Below are 15,680 nucleotides of genomic sequence, written 5' to 3'. Positions count from 1 at the left end.
ATATTATTCCAAAGTGAAATTATTTATACTAGCTGGAATACCCATACCCTGTAAGGAAGTTGTGTAAATTCAAGATTAATAAAAGGTTGTCTTAGAGCATGATAAGTTGTGTCTTTTATATATAATTAAAAAAATACAAACCAAAACGTTCATAAAAACATTGACACACAAAATGTGAAACCGTAAATTTGCATGGACCCAACAAACCTTTGTGCCAAATTTCATGAAGATCCATCAACAGTGGTGAAGTAGTGGTAAAAAAAAACCCTCCAAAAACACTCATAAAAGCTGCAAAATGCAAAATTGAAAAGTTGTATTTCCCCATGGACGAAGTGAACCTCCATACCAATTTTAGTGGCCTGGCATGGTCAGCTTGGTTAAGTAGTTCGACTCGTAATCTGAGGGTCGTGGGTTCGAATCCTGCTTATACCAAACATGCTCGCCCTTTCAGCTGTGGGGGTGTTATAATGTGATGGTCAATCCCACTATTCATTGATAAAAGAGTAGCTCAAGAGTTGGTGGTGGGTGGTGATGACTAGCTGCCTTCCCTCTAGTCTTATACTGCTATATTAGGGACAGCTAGTGTAGATAGCCCTTGAGTAGCTTTGCACAAAATTAAAAAAAAAATGGTGAAGATCCATCCACACCCTGTGATGTATTTACATGGATAGACAGTGCTATTTTATTTATATAGATAGTACCAGTGCATTAAATCTGCATATTATATAACATCATATGACATCATATCTGCCTCCTGAGAATGGAGAGAAATAAAATTAACTGTGTCAGGGAACAGAGGCAAAACAGGAAAATTGTGACCCCTATTGCAAATCTACATGCACACAGGATAAGAATTTCACATATTTGAGGATTACACATTGCATAATAAAAAAGTTTTCCAGTATCATATAAGCAAGATTTCTATTATAGCATGATTTCTAACTGATTACAGAACATATTACTTCATTTACAAAAAACAAAAAAACTTTTTTTTTGTTTCTGGCAACACAAATGTATTTAGTTCATTTTGCATTAGGAATTTTATGCTACCACTTTGGAGGTTATATAGGCTAGTTGCACATTTACACTAGCTTCAAGGAAGTGATATTCATTGGTTTTGTTTTGAGTTTGAGGCTTAAAATATTTTGATATAAAGTTTGCCAACTTTGCAAATATTAGACATTATATTGTTATGGTTTTTGAATACTTTTAATAATAACATTAATTGTAGTTATTTTAGTTTTATAATATAGGTTTCATTAGTTTTATTTGATACTCATAGTCCAGTTTGGTTTAGCAGTTAGGCTAAGTTAGTTGTATCATTTCTTGTAAACCACTGATATTGGGTTTTTTGTGATATTTTAGAATTACTTGTAATTTGTCTGACTTGAGGTATCAATCATTCATTTAACTATATTGTTTTTCTTCCATACACATGTCTTAAACATAGGTTATTTTTATACACACTAATTTCATTTTATAAACTTGTTTATTTCATTTTTGTTATTATACTTATTGTCAGGTTAAGATTTTTATTTTAGAGTGTAGTAATATCCTTTGTCCTGCACTATTTGATTAGGCTACTTCTGAAAGAGTGTAGTCTTCCCAAACTCATGTACTTTTTCCATATCTCACATTCTCATCTCTTTGAGATGGGTATTTTTACACACTCCTCTATTTGGACTATCCATTGATTTTCTTCATATTTTTCTTTTTTCTCTCTCCTTCTATATGAGTTAATAGATTTTCATGTGCCCTAAGATGTTGGTTGGGTTTCCTGCTTCCTTCCTCACTTCTAGGTTGTTTCTCTTCCCTGATGCACATCTTCATATGTTGAGGATGTGGTCAGTCAGTAGGAGGCTTCAGGCTATGGTCTTCAGGGAAGTGGTCTTATTCCCTCCACACCTTGTTTTCTTATTAAGTCCAATGTGCTTTCATTTGCTCTTTTCATTTTGTCCAGATTTGACTAATCATGTTTCATTTCGACGGTGGTGGCTTGTGTAACATCCACTTGCCAAGGGCTTGACCTTTCTTGTTCCTTTTGTGGTAGATAGTGAATTTATTTTTTTAAACCCACACAATTCATGTGCATCTCTTGGAGGGTTGTATTCTTGGTTTTGTCCTTGTTGCTCATTGCCTTTTCACCCCTCTCACATTTTTTCCCTAGGAGCCAACTTCTTGATTCAACAATTTTTTGATGTCTATACCTCCTGTGGGGTACTCCTCCATATGAAATTTTTGATATTTTATCAAATTTCAAGTAGTTCCCTCTTTTGTTTCTGGCTTATAGTTCCTTGCCCTTGCTGTTGATATGTTTAGTCAGGATTATATTCAGTTTCTCATGTTATATTTAACCTTCCATCACTTTTTCCCAAAATATTCATTCATCCATGTTACTCCAGCTCAGGTATTTCAAATGGATTTACTGGCCAGCACAAATCTGGGTTTCTCTGCCATTTTGACTCAATTGTTTCTTTTGTTCTGGATCATTTTTATTTACTTCCCTTTCATGAGTCCCATGGAATATTAGTTTCAACTTTTCTGTTTCTTACCATCTTCCATATTTATTCTTGATTGGTTCCATATAACTTTGTTGGTCCACTACATGCTTTGAATTGTTTCATTGTTTTTATGGTTTTTCCAGTGAATCTATCTTTCATGATTTCCTTCCCTTAGTGTACTGTTTTATCTGTGATTTATTTTCCATTTCTCCCTGACGTATTGGGTTTAGATTGTGATTCAATTGGCCTTTTATTCTATGTATCCTTCTTGTCATCAATTCCTCATGTCTTCACTCAGATAATGCATCTTCTCCCTGCATATTTAAACTGTCATCCATTGGAGATACTCATCTGTTAAGAATGGGACTACCACTCATATATTTATCTCCCATTCATTACTCTGAGTAGCTGTTTCTTTCTTGTCAGGGTACTGTCATCCACCTATTGCCATCCTTTACTTTATTATGAAGCTTTTATTGAGTAAATTACTTTTTAGTATGTATACCTCTTATTTTCAGGGGCATCTTCCTCTCTTTTTTTCTCTACAAATCCTGCTCTGAGGTGAGTGGTGCCTGTCCAGATATATTTAAACTAGTAAAAGCCACACTGTAAGGCCATGAATATTTAACCATAATAATTTCATAGACAAGCAATGTGCACTGCAGAGATGGATGTTCCACAAAATTGCTTGAATGTTGATCTTTGTGATGGGTGTGCTTCATAGGCTTGTCCATCCTAGACTGCACTTATTCATGGACCACTTGGATAAAGCAGAGGAGTATGGCTGCCCATTGCTACCATTACTTTTATTGAAGAAATTAGGATGGTTCACTTTTCAAAATGGTGTTTTGTGGTTACCCATTGCACTGTTGTCATACCTCTGGACTCTCCACCTTGCTTTCTCTACTTTGTTGGTTATTGTTATTGGTTTGTTCCCAGTGGATGGGTTTTAGATTGAGTTAAACTGATTAATGAAAGTTCTCACACATGTATTACAGATGTCTCTATTCCTTCCCTAATTTTTACTCTTATTACTCCATCTTTGTTGTTGGTCATGGTGGAAATACCTGCAGATTACTAAGGTTTTTCTCCTTCTGCTATTTATTGATGATTATTATTTCAAGGATATTGTTCCACTTTAGGCTGTTCTTGTCATTATATATATTTGTGTGAGGGGGTTTATATTACACCAACATCTTTTTGAAGCTGAATGTCAGGTTATTGGTTCAATCATTCAATTTCTCACATTGTTATAAAACAACAACATGTGCCCACATGGACATCAATACCCAAAGGCCAAGTTTTGGATTGTAGTTGACTTGTTGTGTATGGTCTGTCGTGCCCTATCCACTTTACATTCAGGAGAATATTATTTATTCTTACCTCCTTTTATGTGTATGGGTATATGGAGTTAATGTAGAACATAAAGTCTTAATATCCAGTTTTGATGTAATCTTCACAGAAGTCCTAACTACCTAAACCTTCAAGATAGCTTCAGAACTTTATATCCAAGACCCCAACCAATTAATACACACTTCCTGCAACCAGTTAGCAACTGTTATAGAATTCATTGCCATCAAAAGTAACTTTATGTTCAATGATCAAAACTACCTGCAAATAAATGGCTTAAGTATGGGCAGTCTCATGTCACCAGTTCTAGCTAACATTTTCATGACACAAATTGAATTTCAAATGATCAGTTCATCCTTACACGCACCACTATAATGTTACAAATATGTTAACAATAAAATTGCTGGATACACATCTGTAGAACATCTACTTAGTTTTTTCAACCACATTAATGCCATGGACCCCAATTATAAGTTCACCTGTGAAAACAAGAAAACTAACCAAATAGCATTTCTCAACCTTAAGATCACAAGAATTGATACACAATTCAAAACAGAAATACACAGAAAAAAATTGCTTATGCTTGACTATACATTCCTTGGAATACAACACATGAAACAAAACTCAACATGTTAAGAAACCAAATAAACACAGCCACAAAACTATGCTCGTCTGATAAAGTTAACAGTGAAATCAACAAAATAAAACAACATTTCATTAACATCAACAAATTTCCTCCAAAAGCCATTGAAAAATTTATACATACACACACGCCTAGATCAACAACATAGTCAACAACAAACAAACAGTAATAATTTACAAGAAACAACAAACTACAAAACTTTACACTGCTGTATAACATATATTCCTGATATCAGCAAAACAAAATAACGTTTGGAAAAAACTTAGAACACAACATTCCATTAAACATCAAATTTATTCAACAACCAGATACAAAACTAAAGTCCATACTAAGTAAACACTACACTGATAAACACAACACCAACATCATTTATAAAATACAATGTGATAACTGCCATGACTTCTGTGCAAAACATTATTTTGCATATAGAGAGCAGCACTGAACAAGAATAGCTATTTATGTAAGAGGAGGTAAGTACCTTTTAGAAATATTTTTCCAGCATAGGAAAATTATAACATCTCCAAAAAAAGAAGTATCATTCTTTAAACCCAGAAGAGAAGAATAAACTCCATATTATCTTATTGTATCCATTAAATTTGAAATGACTCTATTTTTCTCTTTAGAGTCTATATTGTGCTCTTTCTGGTTCCTATATATTGAAAGGTAGAGTGAGTTAGAATTTAACATCTAAAAATTTGTGTAAGTGGCCGATTTTAAAATGTACAAATGAGAGGAATTAAGAATCTGCTAATTGAGTATATTTTGGAAAAACCTGAATGTTTAATATATTTTCAGTAAGGGACCGAATGAGGACAAAAATGGAGAGAGACATCCTGGCTGACGTACGACATCCGTTTATAGTTAAACTTCATTATGGTATAAATTTTGGATTCTTTTTTTTTCTTGCTTAAAAATGTTTCGAAAACTTTATTCTCTTATCTTGTTTGATCTTATTTGTTAATACAAAACACCTTTTAACTTGGGAAAAAGTAATTCTTTAATACCAATATTTTAACTTGCAATTCCATCTGGATCTAGCACAATGCAAAAATAGTGACCCAGGTTTTTTATGTTTTGAAAAAACTAACTTTTCATTTATTTTATGATATGTACGTGTTTAAAAACACAAGTGAGAAAATATATTACTTTTATTTGTTGTTAAAGTTTTCTGTTTTTTGACTGGAGATTATTACATATATACTCTTCAAAAAAAGAAACGCAAAAGGCAAAATTTGAGACAAATTGTTAACAAGTTTATTCCGGGTAGTTCTGTATGACATGTGTGAAACTTTGCAAATTCACTGCTGAACATCCAAAGTCTGCAAAGGCAGAGTCCACGCTCACTAGTTGAAGTTTAACGTCACTCAACGTCAATAACGAGTATGCCCCCCGTGAACATCAATAACTGCTTGGCATCTCCTGCCCATGGAAGCGATGAGATGACGAATCACATCCTGTGGAATGGCTGTCCACTCAGCCTGCAAAGCTGCTGCAAGCTGAGGTAGAGTCTGCAGTTGAGGTTGTCGTCATCGCAGACGTTGGTCCAACTCGTCCCAAAGATGTTTGATGGGGTTTAAATCTGGTGATCTGGAGGGCCAGGGAAGAACGTTGATGTTGTGGTGTCTCAAGAAGACAGTGGTGAATCAGGCTGTGTGAGGACGGGCGTTGTCATGTTGGAAAATGTCGTTGACGTTCACCATGATGGGTTGCACATGGGGCCTAAGAATCTCGTCGACGTATCGTTGAGCCATGATATTCTCTCGAATGTGCAAAAGGTCTGTTCTGGCATTGTAGGCGATGGCAGCCCACATCATGATGCTGCCATCATCAAATCTGTCAACTTCCTGCACACAGTTTGCTGCAAAATGTTTACCTTGGTGACGGTAAACACGGGTCCTTCCATCCTGCCTACGAAGCATAAAATGTGATTCATTGCTAAACCAAACATGCCTCCATCGTTGATGAGGCCATACCCGACGTGCGCGAGTCCACTGCAGCCGTGCTTGACGATGTTGCTGGGTGAGGATGACGCCTCTGACTGGACGTCGAGGTCCGATTCCTGCATCTCATAGATGGTTGGGTACGGTCTGATTAGAAATCCTACTCAGCCGTGGTATGGTTGAGGCAGTAGACGTCACAGTGGTGGTCCTATCCCGAAGGTGACGTAACCAGATGTAGCGATCTTGTGCGGGTGTGGTCACACGAGGTCTGCCAAATTGTGGATGGTCACGAGTTGATCCATGTCGTTGGTGATGATTCCATAGCCTTGTGATGATGCTTGGGTGGACATTCACAGCTCTGGTAACATCTGATCGAGATTCGCTTGCTTCCAAGCGACCAATGGCATTGTTGCGTTGTGCTTCAGTCAGTCTTGGCGTAACTGTATTGCGCGTCGGTGGCTTAACACTGAGCTATGGAAACTGAGAACCCGTCACTTTTATAGGGATTTTGCACATGTTGCACTTGCAGAACATGCAGATCTCTCAAACAAATTTATTGGACACGCATGTGTTTTGGCCAAAAATCCGATGTTTTCCTCCGTTTTCAAAGTGCACAACTTTTATTGTCATTTTGGTCTGACAATCAGTGCCTTAACACGTGTAACATCACATACTCTGAGCTTGTAACGTTATTACATATATTTCTCTTTAAAATAAAAAAATATCCCTTTTGTGTTTCTTGTTTTGAAGAGTATATATCAAAAAAGCAAATTGGTTCTATGAGGACCTTCTAATCATGAAACTTGTGTATATAAAGTAAAAACATATTGAATATTTGAATGTTATTTCTTTCTATTAAATTCTCAGTCAGTTTGATTGTCTTGGCACATTATAAACATTTTCTAGGTTGACACAAAATTTCTTGTGCATTTTGTAAAAGAAAAATTTTCAGAACCAGTAACTATTGTTAATTGTGACATTTGTAATGAGTTTCTCATAGCTGAGGCTAAAATAAATTATTTTTTTTAATATAGTGTTTGGACTATCATCTTTCATTGGGTCAGACTTTCTTCCACTACATAAATGGTTATATGGTAGCTAATAAATGCATGCATATATTTATATACATACACATCAGGTAATGTGTGTATTTGTACCATAACCTGTAAAAGATGTAAATTAAAACTTAACTTGTCTGAATTTTTGAATTTTGTTATATTTAGGGTTAAGTAATTGCATGTAGTGAAAGAATTTCATCAAACTCATCTACCTTTTCACAATGTAGCTTTCCAAACAGAAGGAAAACTTTACCTAATTTTAGACTTCCTTAAAGGAGGGGATTTATTCACCAGATTAAGTAAGGAGGTGAGTTGTAGTGTAAGTTCTGTTATTGGTTCAGTGCATTAGACAAGGTGGTAAGAGAAACATTTGGGTATTATGATTCATTGGCTTGGTTGAAAGAGGATTCTTGATAATATTGTTCTTGGTAATTTGTTTACCAGGATTAACATGGAGTTAAATGAGAGTCTTATACTTTGAAATGGGTTTACATGAGAAGTGTACAAGTAACTGTTTATGTATTCCAATGCCACTAGGATCAACTATCAGAAATGTTGGTGTGGTTGATAGTGCCAGATCACTAAACAGAAATGCACAAGCTCAGTTTATTTACGCATTATGAAAAATTGACTAAAGTCATTATGCTTTCATTAGTCAGTTAATATTTAAGTATTTATCGAGTATCCTTCTAAACAATGGCCAAGTTTGGCCCATTAATTAATGTTATGTTACTGAAAAAAAAGATTTTAAAAAGTATGTCACACTTTGAACCTGTTGGTGTAAATGTGACAGTCAAATTCTGCTATGCCATCTGATGAGTAGGCAAAGAGTTGCAGTAGGTGGTAGTGACTACTGCTTTCTAGTGTATCGCTTCAAAATTAAGGACAGCTGGTATAGATATCCCTCGTGTAATTTTGTACAAAATTCGACAAACGATTCTTTAAAATTCTTCATGAACAAAATTAGTTAAACATCTTGTTTTAATTGGTTTTATTACTGTTTATATAAGTGTGTATAACAAAAATTGGGTGAACACTAACATGTATTAAACAGAACCAGTTTTGGTGAGATATTCATAATGTATTTGTGACTGAGTAGCAACAATTTTGTTCTTAAATTTTTATCTTTGAGTGCATGGAAGCTGGAAAACTGTTGTTGCATGGTGATGTTAGATTAACATTTGCAAAATGTCATGTGCCATATAGGATTTGTTTGCTACACCTAGCACCCCAAATTTGTCATTTATAATTTCTACTAGGGACTCATTTCATATAATATTCTGCCTGTGAACATTTAATGTGTTTATCTGTGATGGATACTTTTATAACACAGTTAAACAAAGTGATGGGAAAAATTAAACTGGTAAATAAGTTCTAGAAATATCAGATTAACAGGTGAATGTGAAATTCCTGTACATAATAAAAAAGAACTTTATACATATAATGGACACGTGATATGTTGTATGAATAAAATTACTGCTTATTTATATATCGGTGATCAATCTTATGAGAAATGTATGTGCACATCATGAGGCCTAACATGCAACCAGTACATATTAGAAAAACAAAGAATGGCAAATTTTTTATATTGTAGTTAAATGTGTAAAAGAAAACAACAAAAAACATCTAGAAATTTATATAATTTTATTGAGAAGAAGAAGGAATTGTTACTGAATACTAAATGTTTCTCAGTTGGTCAAATTGTGAGGAAAATAATATTATTAAAGATGACAATAACATCTGAAAACACAAATACTATTTGCAGATAAAAAATAAAATACTTACAAGTGGTTACAAAAATGATCCTGTTTAATTTTTACAAACTACTTTTTTATGTGTATTGTGTTTTTTGTTTGCCCTTCATCAGATGCTTGGCAGATTGCACTATTTTTTATTACAGTGGGTCAGCACTAAATAGTTTAAATCAACTTTAAACCTTGTTACTTGTTTTACAATTTGTGTAACAGAATATTCCAAATATACTTTGGAATGCAGTTTTCTTAAGCATAGTACAAGCTTCAAAAATGTCCACTCAACTCTCTGTACAACAAAGTGCTATTACCTCACACTAGAGCTGTGAAACTTTTGTGCATGCCATAACTTAACTTAAGCTGTCATTCTTAGATGCGTTTGCTTGTGTTGTGTTAATCATGCTCTTATATCATCATCACTATGTGGCTGACACATCCCCTGTGTGCAATGATTCTCATGAGCACTAGCATTTGAATGAAGGTACATTCCAAAACAACTCTGTACATTTACACGCATAACTGTTTGATTCTTCGTGCATCTACTTATGAGGTTTGCATGCCACTAGCTTTGAGATAACTTTCACCTAAAAAACATGTTTAATGTGAACTGCACTTTTGCATGATGACCTTTAACAGTTGTTCTCCACCAACTGAAAGGCAACACAGCCTCTTTGTGCAGCAACTCTTCACTAAGCACTTGTGCTAAAAATAACATTGTTCTTTTCCTCAGCATTGTCTAGAGTGGATATGTTTTGAATATGTTAATCAGTTACTAGAGATTTGAGATGGTTACATAAAGATTGAAATTTCATTTCAGTTTCCTTGGTTTAATGTATAATCAGTTTTTCTATTTTTACTTTTAAATAAAATGCGAAATCATAATACTGGAGATTTGTCTATGTTGTGGATTCTTTCACACACTTTGGTGGCAGTTAATCTCTCTTGGCTGGATCATATTATACTGGTGGAGTGGTCTCTCCATGTTCAGGTTTTTCATTGCATTTGTCCTCAGTTGGACATTCTTCTCATTGATGTTTGTCATCCTTCTCAACATTAAACTTCCATTGTGCTGGTCCCAATTTTCTCATCCTTCAAATCTGGCAGCCAACCATAACTGGTCTTAGATTTTAATGTGTTTCTATTCTACTGTTTGTAACCCAACTTGTGTCCTTTCTTTGCCACTAATCCCTCTTTTTTAGGTCCATTTCATAGTTGCACAACACTGGTTTTCTCTGCCAGTTGACATCAAGTCTCCCTCTTTATCTGCACTGTCTGTAATCTCTTTTCTTCCAACCTCTCACATTCCTCTTTCACCAAAAGTGTCATATTTTCATTTCTATGTGGGAGATTTGTCCAGTCCACTTGGTGTATTCTATCCTGGATATTGATGATGTCAGGTTTTTATCAGGCCATGTTTCTTACAGCAGGAGAGTTGTAGGTGATGAATTTCAACGATAAATGGACAACACAGAAACCACTTATTTTAAAGAAATGTATTGGAGACAAGTCAAATGCATATACAAATGTTGAATGCAGTGTTGGTTACAATAGTTGTATCCAGAGCTTTAAATAATTCTATTTTATATGAGAAGTCCATGCAGGCTGGTTCAGTTAATTTAGAAACCAATTGATAAAACAAAGTATTGTTCACTGCTCTCTTATTGCAATAAAATCTGCAATTATTAAATTTTAAAAGTTGCTTCTATACACTTTTATGGCTAAACTCATGACCACCCAGTCAGTATCGTTTTTTTTCCTGTTTCTTTTCACAAACGTGATTTACTTGCACTGATTTGTTTGCTCATGTATGTATGTGTGGGTGTATATTTAGTTTGCTTGATTAAAGCTTAGAACTCTCTACAAACTATGAGACATTATGATGTAAGAATATTCACTTTTAGCAATGAGAAAAATTCAAAAGCTTTGACAATGTAACATCAGTTCACAACAGTTTAATTACAAAGAAATTGATTTGTAAATAGTTATGTAAGCAAACTTGCCATAATTATTGCCTCTAAAAATAACTTACTTTAATGTTTATGCTATATAAACTAAATAATACTCTTATATTAAACTTAAACTGAACAGTCACGTATATATGACATGCTACATCAAATCTTTTGTTTGTTTCACTCTCTTGTGTATTCTTATTGCTGACTCTTGGACAGGATCCTTCATATTGGTACGTGAACAACTCTGTATACTTCCATCCATTATTTTCTTCATTATCTTACTGTTGTCACATGAAAATGTCTTCACATGACAGCACAGTTTGTGTTAAACACATGCTTTTTAGGTGGAAATTAGCACAAGGCTAGTGGCATGTTAGTCTCATATGCAGATGCACAAGGGATCAAGCTATTCTTTGTGTAGAGGTGAATATCTATTGGAAATACATCTTCAAGTAAGAAAAAGGTTAACTTCTTTTCTTTGCACTTTGTTGTTGAGGTGTTTTTTTTCTGAAGAACTAAAGACTCTTTTTGTTTATTACTTTAATTTGTTGTTATCATTTGCACTGTGACCTTTCTTTTTTCAGCTTTCTCAATAATTGAGAAAGAAAGAAAGGAAGATACCAAATTACCATCGATTTGTGTTTTTTTTCTTTTGATCATATCAGTAATTTTGAGATATTTGTCCTAATTTCTGTGTTAAGATTTTCTGACACTACTAGTTCGCATTGTTTTAATCTATTGTACTGATTTCCTTAAGGTCTCTTTAAGTATAACCATTAAGCCAACAACCTCAGTCGATGCACTGTTTACATACTAGGATAATGTATATTACTAAGTTGGTTTTGTGGATCATTTGGATTACACATTTGTATTCCTCCATATCTGATATCTCTTAATGTTCTGACACTTCTTGACAGGAGTTATTTAATATTGGAATAGTGACTTGAGACTCTGATGGTCAATGATGTTGCCTCCATTGTGTACCACATGTTGGTTCCATTTTTATTTGGTGTATAAATATATATACATATAGTTCCTGAGCTTCTACTTTTGTTACTTCACTGAGTCTGTCCCACCCTTTCAAGAAATTTTATCATTAACATCTCCACATTTGCTTTTGCATCTAGTAAATCCTACCTTCATCTTTAAAAGGCCTGGCGTGGGCAAGTGGTTAAGGCACTTGACTCATAATCCGAGGGTTGTAATTTTAAATCCTTGTCACACCAAATGTGCTCACTCTTTCAACCATAGGAACATTATAATGTGATGGTCAATCCCATTATTCACTGGTAAAAGAGTAACCCAAGGGTTAGCAGTGGGTGGTGATGATTAGCTGCCTTCCCTCTAGTCTTACACTGCAAAATTAACTATCAGCTAGTGCAGATAGCTCTCGTGTAGCTTTGCACAAAATTCAAAACAAACCAAACTAATCATCCTTGACAGCTTGGATTGCATAGGTATGTGTCTGCTGTTCTTTCTTTCCTCATTTGTTTTTGTTGAATCTCTTACTATCTTGTTGCATGAGTGCATCACTTGTGGGTTTTCTTTCAGCTTAGGGATTTACTCTTTTCTATTTTTTCTTTTATTTTATTTTCCACCTACATGTTTTAATCCCTTACTTCTTTATCTGTTCCTGCTTTAATTTTTTTTCTTAGGCTTATATTATAACTCTGTCAGCTTTACTGGGGAAATTTGCACATATGTGTATTCCACCTTGCTCTTGGGTTTTTATTCTGTTGTGTTCTATTTTACTTGCCTAGTCAGTCTGTCTTACTTTAGGGTTCACTTCCCTCAGTATTATCTCAGTAACTACTGTTTTTCACCTTTCCTTCAAGATAAGATTTTATTACATTGGAAACTGAAGCTGAGGCTGTTTCTCAGCAGCCTTCTCTCATTATTTTAATTTTCTGATATTCTTGGTCCAGAATGTTCCAATAAGTTTTTCACTTTCAGTAGTCTCATTGGGTTTCATCTTTTTCTGTTCCTTGTACTCTTGCTCCGTCTCAAATTCCCTCCTCTTGGAGGGCTGGTCGTCGTGAATTGCAAAGTTGACTCGATTTAGACCCATCCCTTGGCTACAGGATGGTAAGAACTTAGTAGATTTCATTTCCAGACAATCTTTGGGTCATGTCATTTTCCAACAGACTTTCCTGTATTTTTGCATTCAACATTCTGTTTTTTCAGTCTTTCAACCACAACCCCCTTATATTTTGTATGCTTTCAAAATTTAAAAGAAGCTGTGTCTTGCCTTCTTTACAGGTTTTCATCCTCTCTTGTAGTTTTTTACATCCATATTTTTGTTGTTGTTTCCACAATGATTAGTGATTGGCTTCTTGTCTTAGCTCAGTCTTGTTGAACCAACGTCTTGTCATCACTTAGTTCATCGTGGTTTGTTTTCTCAGTCTTAGGTGAGTGCCTCCTCCTGGGTTATGGATAACCAAATTCAATGCCCTGGATATTTTTCCACACTTCCCAGTTTGTCCATCTTAATGGGTGATGTCTCACTAAGCTACCCCGGTGGGTGACATGCTCCATGGAATTTCTCTTTCTTATGCTGTTTTCAGAAAGAATTTCATCTTTGTAATTTTTTATGCTTCACCAGCCCCTCAGTTTGGGATTTTAACCTCCCCATTTCCTTCCCATTTCTGGTGTATTTATTTTGCTTTGTTAAGAAGCAGAATATTTAAATGTGTGTGTTCCTAATGATTACTGCACTTGGAGAATGTGTTGCCCTCCTAGTGGTGAAGAGCTATAGTCTAATGGTGATTACGTTATAGTCTGGAACAACACGTTTTAAGTAATTCAGGGTCTGGAGCTTTATTCTAGGCATGTGGTATGCACTAAAATCTTTTTAATGGTGCTGCAAGGTAATAGTAAAGAGTAACTTATTTGAATTTTATTTTACACTAACAAAAAATGTTAATATCCCTTGACAACAAATTGATTTTTCTGTATTAGGTTAGTATAAAAACATATAATAAGATTGTAAAATTTTCATATTGTTTTTATAGATTAGATCCTATGATTCTTTAATGTCAAACAAAAGACAATATTGATCTCAACACAAAGTTAACAGATTCAAGAAAAAATAAGCACAATTTGTTGGTCTCACAAGATTAAAACAAGGATTTATGGTAATTTATCATTGTATTGTTTGTTCCTAAGTATGTTTATTTTCTATATATGTATTTTATTATTTAAAAGCAGTATGGTTTATAATGTGTAAAAATATTTATTTTACTGAAAATCACAAAATGTGATTAGTGGTTGTTTGTTGATGGTACAGTTTTTCATTATACAGTTATACATGTTATACACAATAATTATATATATATATATATATCTTTCAGGTAATGTTTACTGAAGAAGATGTGAAATTTTATCTAGCAGAATTGGCCTTAGCTTTAGATCACCTTCACAATATTGGAATAATATACAGAGACCTCAAGCCAGAGAAGTAAGATGTCTTTCATTTCTTGTCAGTTTCAGTTTGACATGGCCTGGAAGTAAGGCCACTTTACTTGCAATATGCAGGTTGGGGAATTGAAAACCTTCACTGAATAAGCTTGCCTCTTTAGACAAGAGTACATTACATTGTGACAGTCAATCCCTCTTTTTGTTGCTAAAGGAGCAGCATGCACTCTTATTGGTACAGTAGTAGCCTGCAGATTCACATCACTAAAAAACTGGGTTTTGAGAGCAGCATAGATAGACCATTGTTTAGCATTGTGCTTAATTTTGAAAAGGATCGGTGTAAGAGTTGGTGTGGGTGGTATTGACTAGCTGCTTTTTCTCTAGTCTGTTACTTTATAAGTTTGACTTGTTATCACACAGATAAGTAACTATTTGTCAGATTTACTTGTATCCATAGGCAGATTATGATGTTGGTAGGAAGTGGGGTGAGCCAGATGTTCTTCACTTTTCTGTGGGATAAAGTACACATGAAACATTCACAATAATTAAGTCAGATGTTGTTTTGACCCCCTCACCCACATTTTGGTCCCAAATCCCACATATTCTTTTATCTGTTCTATGTATACAAAGATCTTAAGATATTATTTGTTTGTTTGTTTGTTTGTAATTCTTCACAAAGCTACACAATGAGCTGTCTGTGCTTAGCCCACCACAGGTATTAAAACCCAGTTTTTAGCATGGTAAATCCATAGATATGTTGCTGTGCCACTAGGGGTCAATACTGTGTGTAAACAGAGAGTAATTTATATGCTATTAATACACTGCAGTCTAATATATTTGCAGTATCTTATGCTGAAATTTAAAATGTAGATTATGTTTGTTGTATGTATAATAAGTGTGAAACATCTTTTTATAAAGTAGTTTCATTTTCACTATAATTGTATCTGTCCAATTTAAATGTATTGCATTTCTAAACCTTTGAACTCGATTATAATTCATTGTCACTATTTTTCTGTGTTTAATCTGATGTTTTTTTTAATTCAAGTGGTAATTAATGTTACTTTCTGTAAG

The 15,680-nt window shown here is 34.4% G+C and overlaps 1 protein-coding gene across 2 annotated transcripts in view; it reads left to right on the top strand.

The window, feature by feature from the left end:
* Positions 1-15,680, top strand: part of LOC143223566 (ribosomal protein S6 kinase alpha-2-like) — a 73,377-nt gene that overhangs the window by 24,556 nt on the left and 33,141 nt on the right. For both annotated transcript variants that reach the window (XM_076451673.1, XM_076451674.1), the window contains 3 exons: positions 5,290-5,370; positions 7,720-7,799; positions 14,546-14,652. In XM_076451673.1, the coding sequence (XP_076307788.1) occupies positions 5,290-5,370; positions 7,720-7,799; positions 14,546-14,652 (268 nt within the window). The remainder of the gene's footprint in view (positions 1-5,289; positions 5,371-7,719; positions 7,800-14,545; positions 14,653-15,680) is intronic.

Source organism: Tachypleus tridentatus, chromosome 8 (genome assembly GCF_004210375.1).
Source record: "Tachypleus tridentatus isolate NWPU-2018 chromosome 8, ASM421037v1, whole genome shotgun sequence".
NCBI lineage: Eukaryota > Metazoa > Arthropoda > Merostomata > Xiphosura > Limulidae > Tachypleus > Tachypleus tridentatus.
Note: the sequence above shows the minus strand (reverse complement) of the source record. Positions and strands in the feature narration are given on the sequence as shown.